At 32.7% G+C, this 25798-nt stretch overlaps 1 protein-coding gene across 1 annotated transcript; it reads right to left on the bottom strand.

Moving 5' to 3' along the window:
• Positions 1-2751: 2751 nt before the first annotated feature.
• Positions 2752-24396, bottom strand: LOC148623334 (acyl-CoA:lysophosphatidylglycerol acyltransferase 1-like). The gene is made up of 6 exons (XM_088565115.1): positions 24168-24396; positions 17171-17391; positions 16524-16738; positions 11335-11471; positions 9692-9810; positions 2752-7144 (listed from the first exon to the last, which is right to left on the bottom strand). The coding sequence occupies exons 1-6, from the start codon at positions 24173-24175 to the stop codon at positions 6720-6722; spliced, it is 1125 nt and encodes a 374-aa protein (XP_088421241.1). The 5' UTR covers positions 24176-24396; the 3' UTR covers positions 2752-6719.
• Positions 24397-25798: the final 1402 nt, after the last annotated feature.

The following is a 25798-nucleotide window of genomic DNA, read 5'->3' as shown; positions in this document are numbered from 1 at the left end:
TAACTTCTAAGAGCACCAGTCCATGCAAATCGTTTGAAAAAAGTATCATGTACAAAAACGCAGGCGACGCAAGCGACAATAGTAATGTTTTATAAAGGATCGTTTCACAAAGACTGATCACCGTTGTGAGGCATCGTATACACTATTTTATCACACATTTTTAGCTCACCTTGCCAAAGGCCATGTGAGCTATTGCCATCACTTGGCGTCCGTCGTCGTCGTTAACAATTATACAAAACTCATCTCCTCTGAAACTACTTGACTGATTAAAACCAAACTTGGTATAAATGTTCCTTGGGGTATCCTGCATAGAATTGATGTGGGGATTTTTTATTCGCCGAAAAATATAGCCGCCGTTACTAAAAATAGAACTTAGGGGACAGACAGCAGATTTTGCATATATCACAAAAGTGTGCAGCATGATGAGATCTATCTCTGGTAAAATTTTGGTTTAAACTGTTGAATCATGTTGGAAAAATTGCCCTTTTTCAACGATTTTTGCTATTTTTAATGTTATTTCTTGCAAAAATCTTCTCCTCTGACATTATTTGATCAATTGGAACCAAATACGGTACGAATGTTCCTTGGTGTATCCTGCATAGAACTGTGGTGATTTTTGATCCGGCAAAAAACATGGCAGCCGTTCCTAAAAATAGAACATACTGTGTAGGGGTCAGACAGTAGACATATATCTCCAAAACCGTAAGGTTTAGCCAAATTCTTTCAATAGCTGAAATAATCCTTATTATTAGGACTACAAAAGTCTTCAGGGATAAAAGTAGTCAGATGACTGATTGTAAGTGTTATTGCCCTTGCAAGGGGAAAATGACTTTTTTAACAGTTTTCAGTCAATATCTTGAAAACTGTGATAGATTAAAAGAAACTTTCAATTGTTGAAATGATCCTTATGATAAGCCCTACCAAAGACTTCTTGAGTCAAAATTGTTGGACAACTTCATGTTAAATTTATTGCCTTTGAAAGGCAAAAATTCAACCAGGTGGTCGATTCAGGATCCTGGGAGCCTCTTGTTTTTGTTGATATCATTTTACTTTAATTGCAAAGTTCCAGTACACTTTAAATCAGGTGAAAATGCATGTGTACCTTTTAGCAGTCAGGGACAGATTCCTCGATTAAAAAAGACAAAACCTGTTCTATATTTTGACAGGATCATAAAACACTTAAAACATTCCAAATTTTGAGGTGTTTAGCGACAATTGCAATATTGACAAATTTACTAGTGGCGGTTTCTCAGCTCAATGACAAACATCAAGATTAACAGGGGATTAAAGAACAATTGGGCGACCAAAATAAATGAATGTCAATCAATCAATATATTCAAAAGTCTGTCTCTAAGGCAACGGTGGTGCCTTTTAAAAGAAATCAGAATAGTCGCTACTAACTCACGATATACCTTGACAACTGAGAAACATGAACACCATATGCAGGACACAGGCGCGTTGCTGTCGTTAGGCAAAAAAGCTTTTGCCTGCACTTAATTAAGCCAATTTTTTTTTAGATAAAATATATCCAGGAGAGGCATAAATGATACTCTAAAACGCTATCTCCGCGGAACTTCGGGGGGGGGGGGCTTCGCCCCCTGGACCTGCTGGGGGCCTTCTGTCGTAATTTTGCCTACACTTCAATTTGCCTGGGACAAACTAGTATATTACTGCACAAGAAAAAGAAATATATATTTTTTTAAATCAAAATCGTCTTTTTTGTCATATATTTTAGTTCCGAGATGACTAGTCGTCATATTCGAGGCGAAGGTCTGAAAAAGAGGCGCAGGAAGCTGTGTCATTAGTCTTTTTTTTTTTTTCGTTTTTTTTTGTTCTGGTGGATAAATAAAACTGCCACCTGTTTTTACCACTTAACTGCTTTTATCACATAACTTGGTCAACTATTACCACCTTTCTGCTTTACCACATAACTCCTATTACCACCTAACTGCTAATACTACCGCTGAACAGCTATTACCCAATCTGTCAGCGAGTCAACTTCTGGTTCCTAATTTTCCCTCTCTTTATCCACGCCAGTCCATTATGATTTTAAAATTATATGGTACCAGTTTACTTATTGCGGTTCTAAGAACTATCACTTTTTATTCTAATTTGAAAAATGTTCAGATCACCAGTGATGACATGGCACTAGGGGTTTGGAACAGTCTCTACGTTTCAGTTCTGCTTGATTATAGTTGATCATTTCACGAGTGTTGGTGTACTTCAGATAATTTGTCAGTGCCCTACAATATAGTTATTTAAGTTGCTTAGTTTATGCATATATTGAAGATATATATTTGCTGACAATTTGTGTTGGTGACACAGAATCAGACATCAGCCAGTGTCTAGTAATGACTTGGTCCTGTTATTTTGATATTACAGATTTCTTCAGAGTTATTAAGCTTACCATGTATTAAGTAGATCTCTGTTTAGTACTGTTACAATCTGTCATCATGTTATACCCCACCTCATTTACACTAAAAGCCAGCAAAATGGCAAGAATTAAACAATTAAAATATATCATTCAAAATGCTCATTGTGGTCCCTTATTCTGATTGATGTTTATTAATATCTTGTCATGAAGCAATTAATCTTAAAATTGATATTGACTTGGTTAATGCATATGAACAAAATGTCTGTGGAATTCCATACTTCTATAAGACAGTTTCTTTGTTACCTATGAAAACCGAACAGCAGTCTACATTGTCAGAAACCCACAGCTGTTTACAACACAATCAAGCAACAACTAAGTAACATAAAAGTTTTATTTTAGACATAAATAACCACCATTATTTAAAAAAAAAAAAAATTATATATTTTTATTAAATATGTTCAATCATAACCAACTGGCAACTAGTACAATAAATATTATTTTGATACATTGGAGCATATATATAATCTGGCACAATGTTACTTTCATTGTAAAACCTGTCCTAAAATCAAATCTGGTCAGTTTAGGTCAATGAATTTGGTATCCTTAGTTCTGTCTTGATTGTAACTTTATTCATATTGCATTTGTTAATACACCAATAAGTCAGTTAAGGTAGCAGTAGGGCTGCCTTTCTACACCTGTCATCAGAGTAACCTTTGAAAGTGGCAGTAGGGCAGCCTTTCTACAGCCAGGTCATCAGAGTAACCTTTGAAGATGGCAGTAGGGCAGCCTTTCTACAGCTGTCATCAGAGTAACCTTTGTAGGTGGCAGTAGGGCAGCCTTTCTACAGCTAGGTCATCAGAGTAACCTTTGAAGATGGCAGTAGGGCAGCCTTTCTATAGGTAGGTCATCAGAGTAACCTTTGAAGGTAGCAGTAGGGCAGCCTTTCTACAGCTAGGTCATCAGAGTAACCTTTGAAGATGGCAGTAGGGCAGCCTGTCTACAGGTAGGTCATCAGAGTAACCTTTGAAGGTAGCAGTAGGGCAGCCTTTCTACAGCTAGGTCATCAGAGTAACCTTTGAAGATGGCAGAAGGGCAGCCTGTCTATAGGTAGGTCATCAGAGTAACCTTTGAAGGTAGCAGTATGGCAGCCTGTCTATAGGTAGGTCATTAGAGTAACCTTTGAAGGTAGCCGTAGGGCAGCCTTTCTACAGCTAGGTCATCAGAGTAACCTTTGAAGATGGCAGTAGAGCAGTCTTTCTATAGGTAGGTCATCAGAGTAACCTTTGAAGGTAGCAGTATGGCAGCCTTTCTACAGCTAGGTCATCAGAGTAACCTTTGAAGGTGGCAGTAGGGCTGCCTTTCTACAGCTGTCATCAGAGTAACCTTTGAAGGTGGCAGTAGGGCAGCCATACTACAGCTAGGTCATCAGAGTAACCTTTGAAGATGGCAGTAGGGCAGCTTGTCTATAGGTAGGTCATCAGAGTAACCTTTGAAGGTGGCAGTAGGGCAGCCATACTACAGCTAGGTCATCAGAGTAACCTTTGAAGATGGCAGTAGGGCAGCTTGTCTATAGGTAGGTCATCAGAGTAACCTTTGAAGGTGGCAGTAGGGCAGCCATACTACAGCTAGGTCATCAGAGTTGTTGCTCACAACCAATTACGTTAATTACAACAAAACATTTATTGAAAAAAAATATTTGATAGGTCAAATCAAGTCAAATCAAATAAGCTTTATTTAAAGTGGGCAAGTTAAGTAACAATACAATGTAATACTAGATAAAAGTTAAATAATTTCTGTTTTTCAAATTCTAAAAATGAGGTTCATAAACATAATGCAGTCCAATAAGAGATTCTAAAATTTACTTTTATTGGGCATAAACTGCACACACAAAAAAAAACAGAAAAACATTCAAAGCATTGAGAAACTCATAAGCATCAGTGAATCACCAAGTAGAATATTAAAACATTTAAAATCTGATTCTACATTCATACAAGATTAGAAATTCTTATTTCAGTCGGATCAATACAATGTAAGTATTATTACAGTACAATAGTAAAAGATAATACTTACAAGCTGCAAGAAAATACTTTAAATTCTGTTGATAATTTACCTAGGTATGGACACACCATTTAAGCTTGATGCAACTCTCAATGTCGATTGCAATTAAATATTTGACAAGGGATAAGATTTTGACCATAATCAATTTGGCCCATAATCCCAAACATTTCAAGCCTTCTAATTGTGGTATGAGAACTTGTAATACAATTTCATCTATTCACTTGTAGTCAAGTTATAGTCCAGACCCAATGCAAATGCTCATTTCCCGCTCCTTATTGTCCCTAATTCCTAAACAGTTTAAGTAAAAAACCTAAAAATTAATCCCTGTCTTTCTTTTGGTATGGCACTTTGTGGTACAACCTCCAAATTTCAGGGGCACCAAAGGACCAAATGTCAATGGACAGCAACATCATAATATATTATGTGCTATGTTACAATTATACAACTGCAAATTGTTAAATCAACAATTTTAACCTGTTGTGTCATTAAAGACAAAATTATTCTTAAAAATATCTCATAAGTAAGAATGCTATAAGCTGATCTTATCTGACAACAAACACATGTAAAACTATACCCTTGGAAGTCACCGACATACATCTTATACATGTATTACACCAATCCTAAGGAGTCACTTGTAAACCTCCCATACATGTATTGTGTGGTCACATTACAACAATTCTGAGGAGTCACTTGCATACCTCCCATACATGTATTGTGTGGTCACATTACACCAATTCTAAGGAGTCACTTGTACTCTACCTTTTAATGCATTAAATGTGATTATGCAGCGCAAGAGTGTCATATTACATGTATTTACATTGTACACCTGTACACATAAAATTGATGACCTGGAATGATCTACTAATGATTTTTCTTATGTGTGTATGGAATCAATAGAATTGATAATATCCAAATATATTTATGAAAAAGAAGACTAAGAACTAAAACATAACCTGTAAGAATTTTATCATATTTATGTGTCCAACTGTAAGTACAGTAGTCGTAATTTAAGCGATAGGTCATTTGACGGCAAGTTAACAAGTTTTTTGCTCCTTACTTTTAGGAATCCTGACATTCTTTTGTAAGTCAGAACTTAAGTGGTCTCCATCAGACCATTCCCAAGAAGTCACTGACATATACTAACTAACAATAAATCTAAGAAGTCATTTCTTTGAACGTCTTGTACTTTAACATAACCCCCTAAATTGTTAACGACCTTCTGTTAGTGGTATAGGATGTTGTTGTCAAACTTTATTAGGACCTACCAACTAATATTCAAGTTATACTAATGTACCAAGAAAACCATGTGTCTACAAACAATGGCAGCATCATACCATTATATGACTGCAATCCTAAAAAAAAAACTTCTTTGCGATTTCTTAAAGAAACAAAAGGTAACAAAACAAATCTCAACAATTTGTCTTAAGTTAGTACAGATTGTGATACAATGTATGACTAAGTTAATATAAAATGACAGAATGACAATGTATTTGTTCACTTAGCTTTTACTTGTGATAACACAATTCAGACCAAAATCAAAGCTGTATGAAGTCAATAGCTGAAGAAAGCAATATTATTTTGAAATTTGGTTTGCTGATAGTTTGCATTTTAGTTACATTTTATTCACTACGACAATAAAAAAAAGTCTTTGACACAAGTTAAACTTATACTCCAAATACAACATCAATAACAGTTACACTTACTATGTAGAAAATGGTTTGTGCAAACTGATTTACAGTCTAACTGAAACTATTTGTGTTTTGAATAAATAAATTTAATTATTTTTTTTTTTATATTTGTTACACATAACAAGATATTTGAAAATAAATTGTTTTAGTCGGTTATGTAATAATTTAATCTACCTGGTAAACTCCTGGATTATTGAACTTGCAAAGAAAATGTTGCAATCAATGTATAGGATCTCTTAGAAAGTCTATAGCAAATTGAAAAAAAAGAGAATACTTAGTAATGCCTATATAATCTACTATTGAATATTTGTCAGATATTTATTTTTGGTCGGACTCCAAAATTGATCATGAGTGCTCTATTTGATAAAGATTGAAATGTATGAGACATGGACCTTCAGGTAACATTTAAGTTGTAGGATTATTATTTACGGTCAATCTATTAAACAAGTACGGTTAGAAATATCAATAGGTTTTTTTACTTGGTTCTGTATCACATAACAACTGGAGTTGTAAACATCAATGAATAAGTTACATATTAAAAAGGCTTAACAATCATAACTATCATAAATCCAAACAAAGCACCTGTGTTAATGAGTAGACTAGGTTGTTAAAATACTTATCATTAAACTAATGCATGTAAATAAAGGCAGATAAAAAATGTGCCAAAAAACATAAGATGAAACCAAATAAAAAATATGGATAAAAACTAGTTCTGCCATATCAACTGTAACGATGTGTTGATGCAGTCTAGGTAGTTGTCTTTCTTGTTGATCTGCTATGTTCATGGATTTCTTGTTTGTATAGAAATGTTTCAATAATTCCTCCTTTTCTGTATATCTTTCATACAGCCAAGACTGGAGTCTGTCAGGATCTTGAGGGATGTCTGTAATAGGGTAAGCTCTAGAATGAACGTGTATGTGTCGAGGTTGATATATCCCTGCCATCATTCCTGGAAAACTAAGTGGATCTCTCTCTGGATAACCTATTGTTATATCAATCACCCACTTCAACTTCCTTCCATGATCTATGAAAAACAAATACTGTCATTATCTTCATATACAAGGTGTCAAATAAACTGTGGTGTATTTTTGTACTTTTTTCCCTGTATTTTTAGGCCATGCCAACAACTATCTTAAATTACTATGACACTTGAGAATCCCCATGTATTTGGTAAAACAAGATAAAATGAATTCAGTAGGTCATCATTGGGATCAATTATGATTAAACAAATTGTACCTACATTTATCAAAGAGATTTGTAGAGTGCAGCATGTTGAATTTTGTTCATTATGGGCAAGTGTGGACATGACATAATATAAGTATTGACACACTTATTAAATGGGACTTACAAATTCATTACGGACACAACAACTGGTTTGGACACAACATACCACACAATTTCAAATTCAGTCAAAAGGTGAAAAAAAGTTCTGCTTTCAAGGTGCTAATCAAAGACTTTTGCCTTGGATCCCTGTAACTAACAAGAGGCTCCCAGGAGCCTGGAACGCTCACCTGGTTATTTTTGCCTTTCAAGGGCAATAAATTTAACAAGAAGTTGTCAAACTACTTTGACTCTGAAGGCTATGGTAGGACTTATCATAAGGATCATATCAGTTTTGAAAGTTTCTTTCTATCTATCATAATTTTCAAGATATTGGCTGAAAACTGTTAAAAAAAACAAAGAAAAACTTATTTTTCCCCTTTCAAGGGCAACAACTCTTACAAGGAGTCATCTGACAACTTTTATCCCTGAAAACTTTTGTAGTCCTAATAATAGGGATCATTTCAGCTATTGAAAGAATTTGGATAAACCTAATGGTGTTGGAGATATATGCAAAAAACTAAACCCATATGTTCTATTTTTAGTAAAGGCGGCCATGTTTTTTGATGGATCAAAAATCTCCACATCAGTTCTATGAAGGACAGCCCAAGAAACATTCATACCAAGTTTATTTTTGATTGGTCATGTAGTGTCAGAGGAGAAGATTTCTGAATGAAACAACATTAAAAATAGCAAAAAAATGTTGAAAAAGGGCAATAACTCCAACATGGCTTAACAGGTTAGAATGAAAATTTGACCACAGATTGATCTCATCATGCTGAATTAAGCTAAATGTAATGGTTTTGGAGATATATGCAAAAAACAAATGTATATTTTTAGTAACAGTGGCTATGTTTTTCGACGGATCAAAAATCCTCACATCAGTTCTATGCAGGATACCTCAAGAAACATTCATACCCACTTTGGTTCCAGTTGGTCAAGTAGTTTCAAAGAAAAAGATTTTTGAAAGAAATAACATTCAAAATAGCAAAAAAAAAGTTGAAAAAGGGCAATAACTCCAACATGGCTTAGGTCTCACTAACCACTTCTAACGTTTCCATTACTTTACATGTTAAAAAAGAAATTTTCAAAGTCTCACTGTGAATTCCCAGGACAAATGACATCTTAAAGTTGCATACCGTTGCGAAGCTTGGAAAATAAGGCTTCCAAAATCATTATGCTAATGGTACGATGATAGTAGAAATTCTTCACAAAATTTACTTGAATAAATAATACTGAAAATCCACATATTTACCTGTTCTGCTAACTGACAGCATGGAGGTTAATTACTCACACATGTAAACAATATTCATACACTTTTGTAGTTAATTACATATATGATTTCAAAGTACACATTCTCAGCTTCATTTTGACTACTTTTAATCATAATACACAAAATAATGCACTTACAATGCATATGTCTAGGTGCAGTGTGTTTTTGGTACTACATAGGGGGGTGGCCATTTGACCTGGAAGTGGTTAGTGAGACCTTAAAGAATTATAACAAAAATCTGACAACAGTTAGATCTTATCATGCTAAACACTTTTATCTGTGTCAAATTTTAGCTAAACCTAACGGTTTTCAAGATATATGCCAAAAACTTCTGTATGACCCCTATGTTCTATTTTTAGTAATGGTGGCCATGTTTTTCAACAGATCAGAAATTCCCACATCAGTTCTATGCAGGATACCCCAAAAAACATTCAAACCAAGTTTGGTTCCAATTGGTCAAGTAGTATCAGAGGAGAAGAGTTCTGAAAAATTGTTAACGACAACGATGTGATAGCAAAAGCTCACATAGCCTTTGGCCAGGTGAGCTAAAAAGATTTATTTTTTTATGTGGTCCAATTTTATACCCATTTTCACACCAAAACGGTTAAGGATAAGTCTACCCTGTAAAAACTTGTACATGTAATCATAATTTCAAAGGAATACAACTTCCTGCTTTTATTAAATCATCAATCAACTGGTGCCAAAAAAAAGTTTGTGAATAAAAATTGAATTGGTTTTAACTGTAACATTTCCCTTGCTAATTTTTCTTAGTGTTCAAAAAGTGACCACCGGAAGGCAGTTTAAATTATCATTTATGAATGTTAACATAGTAACAAGGAATTTATTGTTCAACAATGGAATTTTAATATATTTCTTTCATAAAGAACCCCTAATTTTCTCCTTTTCTGGAGTATGTCAGAATCTTGACGGATGTCTGTAATATGGTAAGCTCGAGAATGTATACGTCATATAACATACCTTTTTTATATCCATTTGCAAAAGCCTGGTGATACAAAGTATCAGTAATTACTTTCACACAACCTATCCGTGGTAAAGTTACATGTTCCAAAACTGGATAATTATTCTTTTTAGCATATCTACAAATACAGTAATAATCCAGATAACATGCTCTGATGAGCCTTATACCTACTCAGATGTTGAACCCTGAACAATTGGGGCAATTACATTCTGGTACATTTCTGAATTTAAAATACAGAACTGTGGTTAAATAATTAACCAAAAATGAATGTGGCGGTATAACTTAAAAAGCATTTACCCAATTAGTGTTGTTTATTTTAGATCCAACAAGGACCAAAATCAAAATGCTTAATACATGGTAAGATTCAGCACATCAAAGCAACCCCAATGTTTAATCTTAAGTCATCTGAACCCAATGTGAAGCAATTTGAAAAGAGGCTCAAAATAAAAAATCTACATATACTGTTAGAATTAGCATATCCATGAACCCATGCATACATGTATACATGTATACATATTTACAAAATATTGCTCCCTTCTCACCATGGATCTGCAAATGAAACATGATCCATACCAAATACTTTAAAACTAATCTAAAACACTACAAATTAAAGTCCTCCTTTTTGGACCTTTTATTACATAAGATTTTAATAATTATTTAAATTGTCGACATAACAATTTGACTGACCAATGTGAAGTTTCTATCTCACAGATGATACAAGATATCTTCAATTAAAATCAAAGTCTTATATTACTGGACTGACTACATACAGACTAGCAGCAGTGATGTAGGCAAAGGAGACAGATAATGTCATTCACAAAGGTTTTCAATTACATTTATAAATCTCATTTCATTTCCTTTGAAATCTTCTAGTAAATTTTTGGTATGATGTTAATTTTAATTGCATGATATATTGCTATGTTATATCAAGTTCAAGATCAAATCCTGGTATTTTTAACTGGTATTGTCCCATGTTTTAGGCAATTTTTTATCATCTTAATTAAAATTATCATGAAACTTTGTTTAATTGAATGATTTTGCCTTAGTGTGAATGGTTTTGACAGGAACTTGTGTGACTTGTGTCAAGGAGCTGTTTTATTGTTTCTAGACTATCATCAGATTATACTCAATATGATGGGTGCTGCAGGAAAAGCAGGAAAAGCAGGGAATGCTTACCCTTCCAGAGCACTCCCATTTTTTGTAGGAGTTCATATTGCTAGTACTTTAGTTTTTTGTTTGACCTCTTGTTTTGCTTCTGTTCACTTTTTATGTGTAATCTGTTTTATTGAATTTGCTACATTATGTACATGTATATAGATCATCTTTGTTTCCTGTGTTCAGGCCATGTTTTTGGATTTTGACATCTTTGAATTATCCCAACTGTATACAGTTTCATACAGATCTCAAGAGATTGTGGAGCAGATTATTATATTCCATATGTTGAATACAAGAAAAGTTATTCAGAATATCCCCCTCCTCCCCTGATAATTAAACAGTCCAATCCTTAGGTACATTGTGAAATGATTAGAATACCTAGAAAAATATTCTGAAATAATGGCCTGTTACAGTTAAATATTTTCATTTTTCAAGCAAATCCTTCCCTAAAAGATGAAGTTAAAGAAAAATGCTCTGATAGACTTACTGTTGACTACTGACTCTACGTTTGTAAAGAAATCCACCCTCAGGGAAAACTATAATCCATTTTTTACCAGTTGGTAAATAAGATGTTCTCAAGTGTTCCTTTAATCTGATTAACTCCTTATCTCGGCCTTCTTTTCCCTGTTAATAATAATCAATAATTACCTCTCCCAACAATTTAATAAATAATTACCTCTCCCAACAATTTAATCAATAATTACCTCTCCCAACAATTTAATCAATAATTACTATTACTACTACCCCTAATAAAAAATCCTCAAATATTATTTAGAAATGAAAATATGGTGCAGTATGATCAACGTAGCTAACAATCCTACAAAATTGAAACATAATCCCTCTAGTGATTATTCCTGAAAATGAGAATGAATAAATACTACCCATGGAAATGAGAATGAATAAATACTATTCCTGGAAATGAAAATAAATAAATACTACCCCTGGAAATAACCTAATAAACAAATACTACCCCTGGAAAGGATCTAATAAATTAATACTATTCATGAAAATGAAAATAAATAAAGAATATCCCTGGAAGTGAAAATAAATTAATACTATTCCTGAAAATGATCTAATAAATAAATACTTTCCAAGGAAATGATCTAATAAATAAATGCTACCCCTGGAAATGATCTAATTAACAAATACTATCCCTGAAAATGATCTAATAAATAAATAATATCCCTGGAAATGAAAACAAATAAATACTATCCCTGGAAATGAAAACAAATAAATACTATCCCTCGAAATGATCAAATAAATAAATACTATCCCTGGAAATGAGAACAAATAAATACTACCCATAGATATGAGAATGAGTAAATACTACCCCTGGATATGAGTATCAATAAATACCTGTGAAATGAATGAAAAAAAATGCAGAGCACAGCTTGATACAACTGCAGGTTGAAATCTTAAACAGTTAGGGCAAGTATGACCAGAATCAAAGTGACACTTTTTGGCCTCTCATTTTGAATAGTTCCACTCACAACCCCTAAATATAAATCCCAGCCTTCCTGTGGAGGTATGGCACTTTATATGTTACAATTTTGCTTATTTCTGACTCCTTTATAGCCTCTAATTCCTAAGCAGTTCAAGTCATTACCCCCAAAATAAATCCCAGTCTGCCTTCTGTGTTACAGCAAGAGTAATCAAGGGAACCAAAATTCTAGCAGAAATCAAAGGTAGGAAATCCAGGGACAAAGACCACACACACAACAAAGAACATAAAATAACCAAAATAATACGTAAAAGTAAATGAGCTAATTGGACTCCTCTAAAAATTGGAAGCATGGATCATAAGCACCATTCCAGAAGCCTAAATGTAAGAAGTCCAGTGCAGTGCAAAAAGTCTGAGTAGTTACGACAAGCTCTGGCATAACATATGAGTTGTGATATGAAAATTCCATACACAGGTGCTGAAGGGATGTTGCCACAGATGAAAAAAAAGTTTACAATATGGAATGAAAAGTAATGGAATTTAACATATAGTTTGGTCAATAGTTTTCCTTTACAATCGATCTCTAAGTGTAGGTCAAGATATGAGGCTGACTTCACAGTGTCTGTAGTATACTTTATCTCAAGTTCTTTGGGGTAGATGCAAATCAATGTATAAAATCCCCGAAACTAGGATTGTTAAACAATAATATGTCATCTACATGTATATAGTGGAAACTAGGATCAAAGGATCTGGCTAAACAATGTTCCTTCTCTTGGATCAGATCAGCAATAAAGTCAGTAGTGAAGGAAAAGTGTAGATCAGTGAGTAGAGTTGCACAATTTGTTCCCATTAGAATGCCGACCATTTGTTGAAAACACATTCACCATACTAGACAAATTTGTTGTCAATAAAAAAATTCCAGCATTTTAAAAAACACCTTTTTCAGTATATTTGTAAGATGATTTGGCATCGTTTTTTACAAAGTTCTTTCGACCAAGTACTACATATTTGTGTCTAGGTGTACCGTCTTTTTTGGAGTAACAACAATGTAAAATGTTTTTGAGTCTGAATTTTTACTGAGTATGGGAAATAAAATCTGATTATAATCTTGAGATGAGGGTGCAGAAGATCTTTCAAATTTTTCAGAATCCACATTGAATTAATACCACTAAGGGAGTAACATGGTAGGACTGGAGACCTCTTTGACAGATGTGAGTGTAGAAGTTAAAAGTTTTGAAAGCAGTATGGTAGTAAATTTTGCAGATCCAGCTATGTAGCATTGTTTGTATGGATTCTTGTGGAGTTTAGGAATCTAGTACTAAGGCGGTAGATAGACCAAAAGGGGACAGCACAGATTTAAGGTTTTCCACTATCTCTTCTTTGGAGAGTGTGGTTATTATTTTCTACATCTACCTCTGATAATAAACATTGAATGTAATGAGATTTGCAGAAAAAAATAACGTTGTTTTGAGCTTTGTCTACTAGTACAACAACATATTTGTCATGTAGAGTAGACAATGTTTTTGCTACATCAGAGTCTTTGAAAACTGACGTAGTATTGACACTCATTGACCTACTTAAAACTTTCATATGTTTTAAAATTAAAGACCTCATAGACAACCCACTCTGACAATGAATCAATGTCTTCTTGTTCTAGTTCTGTCTATTTTCTTGCATAGTCCTTCACAGCATCCAAAAGAATTTCAAAGTTATAATTCCAATTCATGGAGTATGGTTCACTATACTTGGGACCTTTAGAATGGACCTTAAGGAGAGATTCATATTCTATGATGAATAAATCTTCCGTAATGATGTGACCGAAGAACCGTATTTAAATGGAAAGCTTGCAAGAACAGTTAGGTGGCTAAGCCTTAGTCCTCAATCTCAAAATCCTGCAACAGCCTTTTATACTTGAAAATAGGTGAAGTATAGTAATGTGAAAAAAATGGTATTGATTTGTCTTTGAAATAAGGGAGAATTTTGTTTGTGGTGTTTTTTGGTGATGCAGGATGTTGGCCAAATTAATTCCATCTATACATTTAACACAAACTGGTTCAAAGAGTCAGTGTAAACCAATATCTACAATGATGGCTACAAGTCTGTATAATGATGAGGTAGGTTCAGAAACAGGAGTGTCAAGACTTGTTTTGTAAGGTTAGTGAATTAAAGTGAGAGGTATAGAATAGAGTTTAGTTCAAATGTGAGGAAGTCCAAGAGGTTTTTGTATGAAAGAAGGGAGACCATCTATGAATACATCAAGCATCTTAAGTGACATATAGTGGTGATGGCCATGACTCCTTTTCCATCTTGAATTTTTGTCAAATAAATTCATCACATTGTTATATTGGCTTGAAAGGTTCCCTATACTTTTGATGTTGTCATTGCACCCATAATGTATTGCAGTACCTAATCTGCATATCCAGTATTCCTCTCTTTCCCTATGACAGCTTTTACTTAGGACAGGACTGTTCATTGGATGTTAATTTCTTTCAAGAGAGGATTGAATGATGTTATTGATTAAAATGTTTATAAACTGTCTGGAATTTGTTGGTATTAATTCCTGAATGATGACCACACATACATTTGTTAAATTGTTCTTGTGTTTCACCATATACTTGACTGCATAAGTTGCATTCTAATCCATAGATTAAGTTCGTCGATTTGCAACATGAGTCATCATGGCTTCTTAAACTTATGGAGCAATTTCAAAGAGACTCATTAACAGTCAAGCTATTGTTCAAATATCATGAAAATGCTTCTTTCTGACCCTTTTTTGGCCCCTAATTCTTAAGTGGTTCAAGTCGTATCCCCCAAAATGAATGCCATTCTTCCTATCATGGTACGACAGATTATGCTTCAATTTAAAAAAAAAAACATTTACTTACAGTCAAGGTACATGTATTGTCCAGATGTCATGAAAATACTTTTTTCTGGCCCCTATTTCCTAAACGGCTCAAGTGACAACTCCCAAAATAAATCCCAGCCTTCCTTTTGCAGTATGGCATTGTGAGATATAATTTTATACAGATTCATATACTTATACTCAAGTTATTGACAACGCAGACAACGGCGATAGCATAATACCATTATATGGCACTAAATATTTTGCAGTTGTATAAAAATAATTATTATCCAAGTTAACGAGAATTAATTTTTACTAACCAATAAATACTTTCTCTCGTAACTTTAATGAAATCTGACTCAGAGGTGCTGAATTCTCAAATTACTAGGACAACCAGAAACATATTCACACAAGGATACTGACCATTATTAGGTCCCTACATCACATTGCAGTTGAGGGCAATTATCTGATAGCCGGTAAACCAAAATTAAAACTTAGTAACTCATCTACATTTAACTGCGATACAATACTTAGTCAATTTCTTAAAACGTTTCCAAAAAATAGTCTAGACAACTGAAAATCTTATAAAAAGGTCCAGGGGCCATACATTTTACTACACCAAATATAATCTGATAAAACTGAAACTTTATCTTATTCAGATCTAACTTCAAACCAATTATCAAGTCAGTATCTCAAATCACTTCCCAAAAAAGTCTGGACAACTGAATAATGCAGACTGACAAAACTTAAAACCCTTCAACTTCTCCTGACTAATACAAAAACATTAAAACTTACAGTAGTCTCATTTAAATTGGTAAAAAAATAAGCAACTTAAAATGATTATTTTTGGCCATTCTATCTGAAAGGTCACAACCTCATTCTATCTGGAAGGATGGTCACAACCTCATTCTATCTGGAAAGATGGAAACAACCTCATTCTATCTGGAAGGTCACCACCTCATTCTATCTGGAAGGTCACAACCTCATTCTATCTGGAAGGATGGTCACAACTTCATTCTATCTGGAAGGTCACAACCTCATTCTATCTGGAAGGATGGTCACAACCTCATTCTATCTGGAAGGATGGACACAACCTCATTCTATCTGGAAGGTCACAACCTCATTCTATCTGGAAGGATGGTCACAACCTCATTCTATCTGGAAGGTCACAACCTCATTCTACCTGGAAGGATGGTCATAATCTCATTCTATCTGGAAGGTCACAACCTCAAATACCAACCTTACTTAGTAACTAATACTCTACTTACTGAAACCAAACATCAAATATGTGAATGACAACATGGCCATAATTTTTTTACAAACAGTACTACATTGTATCAAAATTATTTACTGCTATACATTAATTACTCAAAAATATTCTACCAAACAGTACCTGTGCTATGAAAAAATCTTGATGGAAGTATGAGACCCATCCAAAGTTGCTGAATTTGAAGATATAGTCCATTATCCAAGTGACAGTACCACAAGCATGACCTTTTGGATATATACTGCTCATGATAACAGGAACATCTGATGTAGACTGGTGATTTACTAATACAAGAGATTCCTCCTTCATTAAACTGGATAAATCATCCCCTGATTCTATAACTACAGGCAATGAAAAAAAAACCAGCTGTCATACATAGATAACTCCACTCAATCTATCATATGCCTATATACTGCTAAGGAGTGTGTCATACACACAGTGCTACAGTAAACTGAATGCACCATGCTACATTTTTTAAACATTGGAGTCAATGGAGAGAAAAAAAGGTCAAAATGATTTTGTTTATTTATCTATAAAATTTCTTTTTGAAATTTTGCATTTTTTCTTTCTCAAGCTACAAATATACATGTATGTATCCAGTTTTATTTTTACATTTGTAATCACTGCAATCATTCAGCTACAAAATTACAAGATTTGTGGAGAGATACTGATAGACAGACAAACAGACAGATTCTTACATGCCCATTTCCTTGGATTGATGAGGTATAATTGTCAAATATACATCATGATCATAAAGAAACCTAAGAACTTACTTTTATACCCTCCTGAGTAAAGCCAACTAGTTACCATTCCTAAAAGCCATCTAAACAGTCGTGGTTCAACCTCCCTCCAATAAAAGTCTGGTTGGTATCTCTTCAGAGGGTACAGTATCAGTAAACAGTAAACAATGTATGCTGGTATACCAATCAGATTGGCACAGACAATAAATATAATCCTTAAACTGTATCTCAAGTGCTGAATATACTCCATTATGCTGCAAATAAAAGTGGAATATCTAATGTAGAAACAAACCATCAAACAGAAGGTTGGCCACCAGTAAGGACATTTCCATCAACATTTTTTATTTGCTTTTTTTTTATTTTCATATATTCATTATTGATATAAAAGACCATTACTAGATGACATTACATGTATTAGACGATTGCTACATGTATGTACTAATATCAACCCACTGGTGAGATTTTAAGTTGTCCATCTCCCAATACTCCTTGAGTTCTACAAAATTCGTTCCATCAAAATAGTGGTATAATGTGCTTCATAACAAATGGTTGAACTATGTCAAACAATAACTGTAATGATAAAATCAAAAAGCATGATTGTAGACATTTTTAACTGACTCAAAAAAAAAGGGTTGGTATAGCCAAGTGATGTCTATCTAAACACATTTTATGTTTAAGTTGATAACTGACACAACACTTAGTAGGCAATATACCTTCTTTAGAAATGATATATCATATACAATCATTTTAACAACTTTTAACTAAAAAAAAGATATTTTCCAAAGTGTCTAATTTCCTTATGAGTAAGAGACTGACAATGGTAGAAGTAGTTTAGGTTAACCCCTAACTTCAGGGATTGTTCCCAACTTGCTAAGTTTCTTCTTGAGTGTTTTCAGGTAGCATCTGCCTCATACATGTATTATTTCAAGGTGCTTATCGTGTTCTCTCAACAACATGTATATCAGCTAGCTGAATTTTTAAGTATTGAGAAAAATATAACACACATGATGCAGCAGGAGTATTAGCCCCTTCATAGTTTGTTAATTTGCAATAAGGTCATGCATACATGTACATGTAAGTGTGTATTTGTTATAGACAAAGAGAGCTATACAATGTATATCTGCTGAGCGGAGGATGTTTATATAATTTAAACTTAGTTGGTAACTACACATTTGTGTGACTTTTTTGCTTTATCATTTTTAGAAGTTCAGAAAATTAACATTTGCACCACTTTGCAGTAATTAAATAGTTTGGGCTATTTAACACTTAATGATAAAATAATTATTAGCTTTACTTTCCTGAATATTCAAAGCAGATTGAAAAAATATAAACCTAAGCTTTCATACTCTTCTGATTTTGTTTACAGCATGTAAATATTATATTGTGCATTTATTTCATCATTTAGAAACAGCACCAAAAACTGGTTAATTGCCGTTTTAAGTTCAGTTTTCTACCGGTTAAATAAGAGAAATTCACTTCATGTTTCTCTCCACGCAGTTTGAATTTAAAGACATTAATGTCATTAACAGATACAAGAAATGAAAATGAAAATGAAAAAATTTGCATGGAATATTAATAATTGATTACAATTGAGAGGAATTGGCATTATATTCTTTGCATCAGGAATTTTTCACGATTTTTTCCAGAAAAGTCTTTGTTGGGCCTTCAATACATATTACAATTTTGTGTAAGTATTGGGTTGAATCAGAAATATTAACTTTACCAACAAGTACTACTAGTGAAAAACAAAAGAAGCACAGAGAGAGAGAAAATATTAAAATGTCAGCAAACTTAATTTAATTAACTGACAGCAATATTTCATGTGTACTTATGGTAATAAATGCCAAATTGATGTGGTACTGAAAGGGTAAATTGTAAATTATGGATAATGCTGCAGAGCCTTATCTAATGTTTTAGTAAACTCTGTCTGAAAAATAGTGATATTGACATTTTTGTCTGTACAAATGTAATCTATTCGAAAAACTTCTCCCTGTCAAAAACAAATTTGAGAAGTGAGCATAAATAAGGAGAAGATATGGCTCATTTCTCCCTCTAGACTAGGCCCTGACTTATTGTTAAAAAGACAAGCCCTGGGCCTGGGCATCTTGTTAGTGTAATTTTATTCTCCACATGGGCCTGTAATAGAGGTCTCTTTAATCAAACATCTATTTTGTACTTAAGAGTTGGGAGATCATTTTCATCACTTAATAGTATTTTTTCTCATACTCCTGAATATGCCTTCATAGGAAATTGTATTTGTCGCTTGTTTAATGAAGTTGACTAAATAATTAACACAACTCAATATTTAGATGACTAGAGATAAAAGACATTTTGAAATACATGTGTGCAAAGACGAAAGCATATTAGGGTTTCTACTTCACTACAGAAGTTTTATGGTCGTCATTATGAACTCTTAGATCTATATGGTGTATCCATCTGCACCATGAAAACTGATTTATTCAAGAGTTCATAGTTTTCCTTTCCTCGTTTGTCTACCCCAGACTTGACTTTTATGAGCAACTTGGCAGGTGTTTCTAGAAAAGCAGGGGAACACTTACCCTACCGGTGCACCTGGTCCATGCTCCCAGTTTTTAGTGGAGTCCAAGTTGCTCATTTGCTTTTGTTAATTTGTATGTATGATTTTAGTTACTTTATGTTCTTTGTTGTGTATGTCTGTTTTCCATGGCTGGTCTTTGTCCCTGGATTGCATTCTTTTGTTTACCGCTATAACCTTGGTTCCCTTGATTACTCTTTCACTAGGGGAATCCATTTTTGCCACTTTTTCATTTTAAACAAAAGGCTCTATTTCGACAGGTAATCAATGAGAAAAACTTGGAGGTGGATTGTTAGTCTATGTTAGATCAAATCTAGTAAGCCATTGAAAGTCAAAAATGTGAATGTGAAGTAGCGGGATCCATATTTACAGAAATAAATTTTAAAAATAAAAAGTTTCTAATATGCGATGATTACAACCCCATCCTTATCTGATGTAAAATTTAGCAAAGACCTTACTGGCACTTTAGACAAAGAATCAATGAAATGTGACGATATCATAGTTTTAGGAGATCTAAACTACAAAATGTTATCTGCTGAAAAATTAGGACCTCTTCAACAATATTGACATCATCAGACCTGGGGTCAATTACATGCAAAAGTAATTAATTACATCCAATTACTTGCCAAATTCTTCAATTAAATTACAATTACTATTACACAAAATTTGAAAAGTAAAGGTAATGTAATTACTTTTCAATTACTTTTGCATCCTAATAAATAAGTAAAAAATGAAATACATTTACCAGTATACAGAAATCTGATAGTTACAATTTATAGTCAGACCAATTTCAAGATAAATTTTAAATGACAATGTTATATTTTATCATCATATGGTCATGTCTTGTTAAATAGAGAACCTTAATACCTTCTCTGCAATGGAAAAAAAGTCAACAGAAAACACTGGAGTACACAAGGAACTCATTGCTGGTTTTGAAAGGCTTAAGAGTCTCTGCTCATTCAAGTCCTTGATTCTTAATGATGTTAATTTTTCGTTCAAAATGTTTGAATATTTAATTACAAGAAATTAATATAAATAGCTAATAAAATGTTTTGAGTTTTTATGATATACATGTATTTTCAAATTAAGCAATAATAAAGAAATTTTCTGTAAGAAAATAACTTTGAGCCAATAACAGTACTGCAATATTTCACTTACCCTCATATGGGTGACAAAATTGGATGTAACTTACAGACTTTCACTTCTTATGGAAGAACAATGAAGACATTCTGCCTTAAAATTTCCAGATTTCTCTTTTGGTAGATAAAAACTATCCAGAACATTAGAATTCATGCTGACTTGAAATTGTCTGAATTCAAAATGAAGCTATACAGTGATTATATTTTTTACCTGTATCTAATTGTGAAATGTTCACAAATAAAAAGTATGTGTTGGTAATAAAACCTATACATATTAAGAATTTGATGCACTTGTCTATATTTTAACTTGATGAATTTTTTTACACAATACGATATAATGATAATCAAACTTATTAAAGGTTTTAAGGTTTAAATGACACAAGTACCATCTTTTAAGGACCTGACACACTGTAATTGCAAGTAATTGAATTACATGCTAAAATATTGAAAGTCAGGTTCTTTTATCAGGATTTTGAAAGCTTTAGTCACTTTCGCATGAGAAAATGAGGACTTTAACCAGGGACATACATCCCTGGCATAATTTTAAATGTCTTTAATATAAAAAAAATGCAGTTTTCTGCATGACCACCCTTTCTAGTAACACAAAAATACATCTAGTACAGTACAGATATACAACAAATGTAGATATGAACTGTCTTAACACGCACCAGTATTACATGCATTGGGCTGGTTAAAATATTTTCAAATAGGTATTTCATGTGTTGCCTCATAAGATTCTATTTTTAGCACTTTTGAGATCCAGATCTAGTTAATGATTACAAAATATAGTGACACCGGGGTAGTGACAAAATTACACACATTTGGTTACACTCAAGTTTGATGTACAAAAATAAATGATAAATAAATTTTTATGTCATTTTGATACAAAGTTAACAAGAAGTAAAGGAATTTTCCCAGCAGAAATTTTGTACCAGCATTTGAACTTTATAGACCTTAAAGTCACGTTCGACTGGACATTACTCCATGTGCCTGATTAGTGTAATTGGCGAATTAAGTTATTGTTTACACAAAATTTTGACATCTGTTGAGAGATGTAATTAGCTTGGGGTAATAAAATTGTCACTTTTGCGTCTTGAACCAATATTGGGCTTACAGCTCTTAATGTTGTTTGTAATTTCAAAATTATTTTTGAAAAGTTTTTGTGAAAAGTCTTTCGTCAATGACAAAAATGACAAGCGCTAGAAAAATCACTGAAAGCAATGCATTACATTCAATAACATGTAATTAAAAATATGCTGAATTACACATTATCGCCTGAATATAGCTGAAATATTGCCGCTCGGGTGTTAAAACCCTAACATTCAATTATACATTGCATTAAATTACTTCAAAAATTTAATTAAATTACAGTTTATTACAGTTACATCTTTTTTAATTACCCCAGGTCTGGACATCTTCGATTTCAAAAATTTTGATATCAAAGATTTTGCTTACAATCATTTAGAAAGTTATTGATAAACATATTCCCCTAAAGAAACCAACACTGTCTCATCACTTTGAGATCACCATAGACTATCAATTAAACTTTGATAAAAACGTTTCTGAAATATGTGAAAAGACATCAAGGCAACTAACTGAATGTATTTTAAAAAAATAGGTAGATATCTTAATAAATTAGATTGTTATCTGTGTATTACTCTTTTACATTATCAAATTTTAATTATTGTCCTATTACAAGGCATTTTTACAGTGAAAAAAATACAAAGAGAATATATAGAAAAGATTTAAAAAAGGGCTCTGAGATTTCTATACCAAAATTATGATCTTTCTTATGAACATTTATTAGAAAAATCTAAATTACTAACACTAAAAGTCAGACGCTTAAGATCTATTGGAATTGAAAATTTCAAAATAATCAACAAGCAAAGTCCAGTGTATTTACAAAGACTAAGTCTGATAAATGCTAAAAAAGATAATTATTCTTTTAGATATGACCAAACAGGTGACATTCCAAATGTTTGAACATAAAATGTTTGAACAACAAAATATAGTTAAAAATCATTTAGATATTTTGCAGCAAAACTTGGAATGAGTTAACAAATCATTTTCAATTGGAAAGAAACTATAGTCAATTAGTAAAACTTATCAATACATGGGATGGCAACAAATGCAGATGTACTTCCTTTTTATAATGTAAAAGTTATATTTTTTATAATATTACTGTAGAATCTACAAAGTAGATGTAATGCTTTTTAAAATGAATTGAATATTTTCAATAGTCTCTATGATAATGTCTTATGTCATTGTACATGTATGTCTGTACTGTTAGCTTATGTTAAAATTTATAGTTGATTTTATAAGCTCAACAGAGCTTATGTTTATAAATGTTTTATAATACTAAGTGTACTAAATATTTATTGGTTCAAACACAATTACCATAACTGGTTCAGATCCATATGTGTGAAATACAATTTACAAATAATACTACAGTAGTTGTGCAGAAACATGTGTTAATGTTAACCTACAAGGTAGAACCATTAAGATCAATGTACCATTAAAAACATGAAAAAAGGGGGGAATACAAATAAAAATATCATAGACAACTCACAAGACATAATAGACCTCCTTATTTCAGATAAGTTCTGAATAAATGATGATACAAATTTAACACTTCTTTGTTCCCAGTATTCATTACTAATTTAATGATTATTTCCCCACAGGCATTTTGGTCTTGAGTAAAAATATCATGAATTTAATGTGAGTCACAAGTAACTTAAAATTAGTATTAAAAGAAGTCAAATATGCAAAACCAAGATAATGAAGACGAGTCTTTATGCTTTTAGACCAGGAGTTGTTTTAAAGCAAGGACCTATTTAAGTTTCGTATCTTAAACAACATTAAATGTTAATAGCTCATGTCTTAAGGTTTCGTAAAATTATGAAAATAAATCCTAGTTAAAAAACTGTAAAAGGCATTATTTTTTTTTTAGTACAATACATTCAACTTTCCCTCTTACAGATTACGCCTGCCTCATATTAAGCCAAAAAGAGGGTGGTGAAAAATGGGAACCAGACGTAGACGTTTGTATGGTCCTCAGACTACATGAAATGAGTCACTTATCATTCTTTAAATTATGGGTACAAGCTCTTGCGTTGTTTGTAAAGAAATAATTTGGAGTCGATGGGATAATGGCAGCTAGATCTATATATCGTATACATTACAGTTTGACATAATTTGCTCATGGATCGATCCTCTAGTAGTAGTAGTATCTATAATCTATTAATATTATAACTATACAAGAGCCTGACCAAAATTAGTAAATGATCAAATTCTTCCTATTCGTATTGTCCAATTGTCATTTTAAAAACTAACTTACGATAACATCAACTGTCAGGTGATAAGGAGCATCATTTGGTTTCTCTGCGACCTCAAGCTCAAACCTCACAATCTCTGTTCCCTTGAATTATCACCCCTACAAAGTTGGCTTATAATTTCGAATCCAAATCGGAAAAGGGTCACACTAATCTTCGGAACAGTTGATCCTGAAACGTTCGGGCTTACTTAGTATATTACTAGTATCATAGTCCCTGTATTGTATAAGGATTTGTATATATATATATATATATATATATATATATATATATATATATATATATATATATATATATATATATATATATATATATATATATATATATATATCATCTAACATTTTTTAAATGTCAGATAATGAAAACGACACATAATTCACAAATAGATATAGTATATTTATACAAATCCTTATACAATACAGGGACTATGATACTAGTAAGTATGGAGTCACAATACAATACATGTGTTTCGATAATTATCAGGTAAAGGACGTACAACTGGGATTAAACATTGTTTTATTATGATGGTGAGTAATATACATAATCTTTATTAACCAAAGTCATATACAACTATAGGTTACACTATAATGCATAAGTGCTAATAATTTTTAGCTGATACTAGTAAGCAGAAGGTACTGTGTAAAATTATAACATATCAGAACGTAACTTCATAGCACGAAATATAAATTTACCCAAATGCAATAACTCTTTGATATTACAAGAACTCATTAACTGTATAAACTTAAACATTGATGTTTTTTTTTCAATAATATGGTTTAATAAAATACGATCTGAAACCCTGATATACTGGACATTTCAATACAAAGTGCATCTCATCCTCGATGTCATCCTTACAAAATTTACATAATCTGTTTTGTCTAGGCACTGCAGAAAACCGACCACTCTCAACAGCCAGATTATGGCTACTAAGCCTTAATTGTGTAATACATTTCTTATATACATCTGGTAATGGTTTAGAAAGATAAAATTGCAGACAACAATTGTGAACAATATATTGATAATTAGAACATTTACTTGAAGTACTTAACAAACTGTCAAAATACTGCTTTTGACAATCATATAGTCTTTGTTTGATCAAAAATAGAAAGTCATTACAGATTTTGTTATCTGTGAAAAAATTTTGGTTACACCAGATATCACCAAGACCAATACTGTAGAGTTCATTTTGAACAAAATGCAACAAGTTTAGCTTATTGCTTGGACGTTTCAATAGCTCATCATATAGGAATGTGTAACAACTCTTCAAAATGCAGTTTGTGGTACACAATAGCTTAAACCAGTACTTGAAAATTCTACATTTTCTAGTGTATAATAAAGGCAATCTCCCCAACTCATAGTATACCATTACATTATTCGTAGAACCTTTCACTTTCAAAACATTTTTACAATAGTTTAAATGAATTCGCTCTATAGCAGGTGCCTTATGTGCACCCCATATTTCACAACCATAGGATAGTACACTGTTAACATAGGTGTCAAAAAGTAATAACCGAGTTACATAGTTCAGAAACATATCCTTAGTGTTTCGTCGTAAGGCGAAAACGGACTTTCTGCCCTGCTCTGAAAGTTTCTGCTGTAACAAATTGTATTTACCAGTGTTATATAACAGTACTCC

Source organism: Perna viridis, chromosome 2 (genome assembly GCF_037379345.1).
Source record: "Perna viridis isolate PV_CMFRI_1.1 ecotype Kerala chromosome 2, ASM3737934v1, whole genome shotgun sequence".
NCBI lineage: Eukaryota > Metazoa > Mollusca > Bivalvia > Mytilida > Mytilidae > Perna > Perna viridis.
The sequence above is the reverse complement of the archived record's forward strand: the minus strand, read 5'-3'. Positions and strand labels throughout refer to the sequence as shown.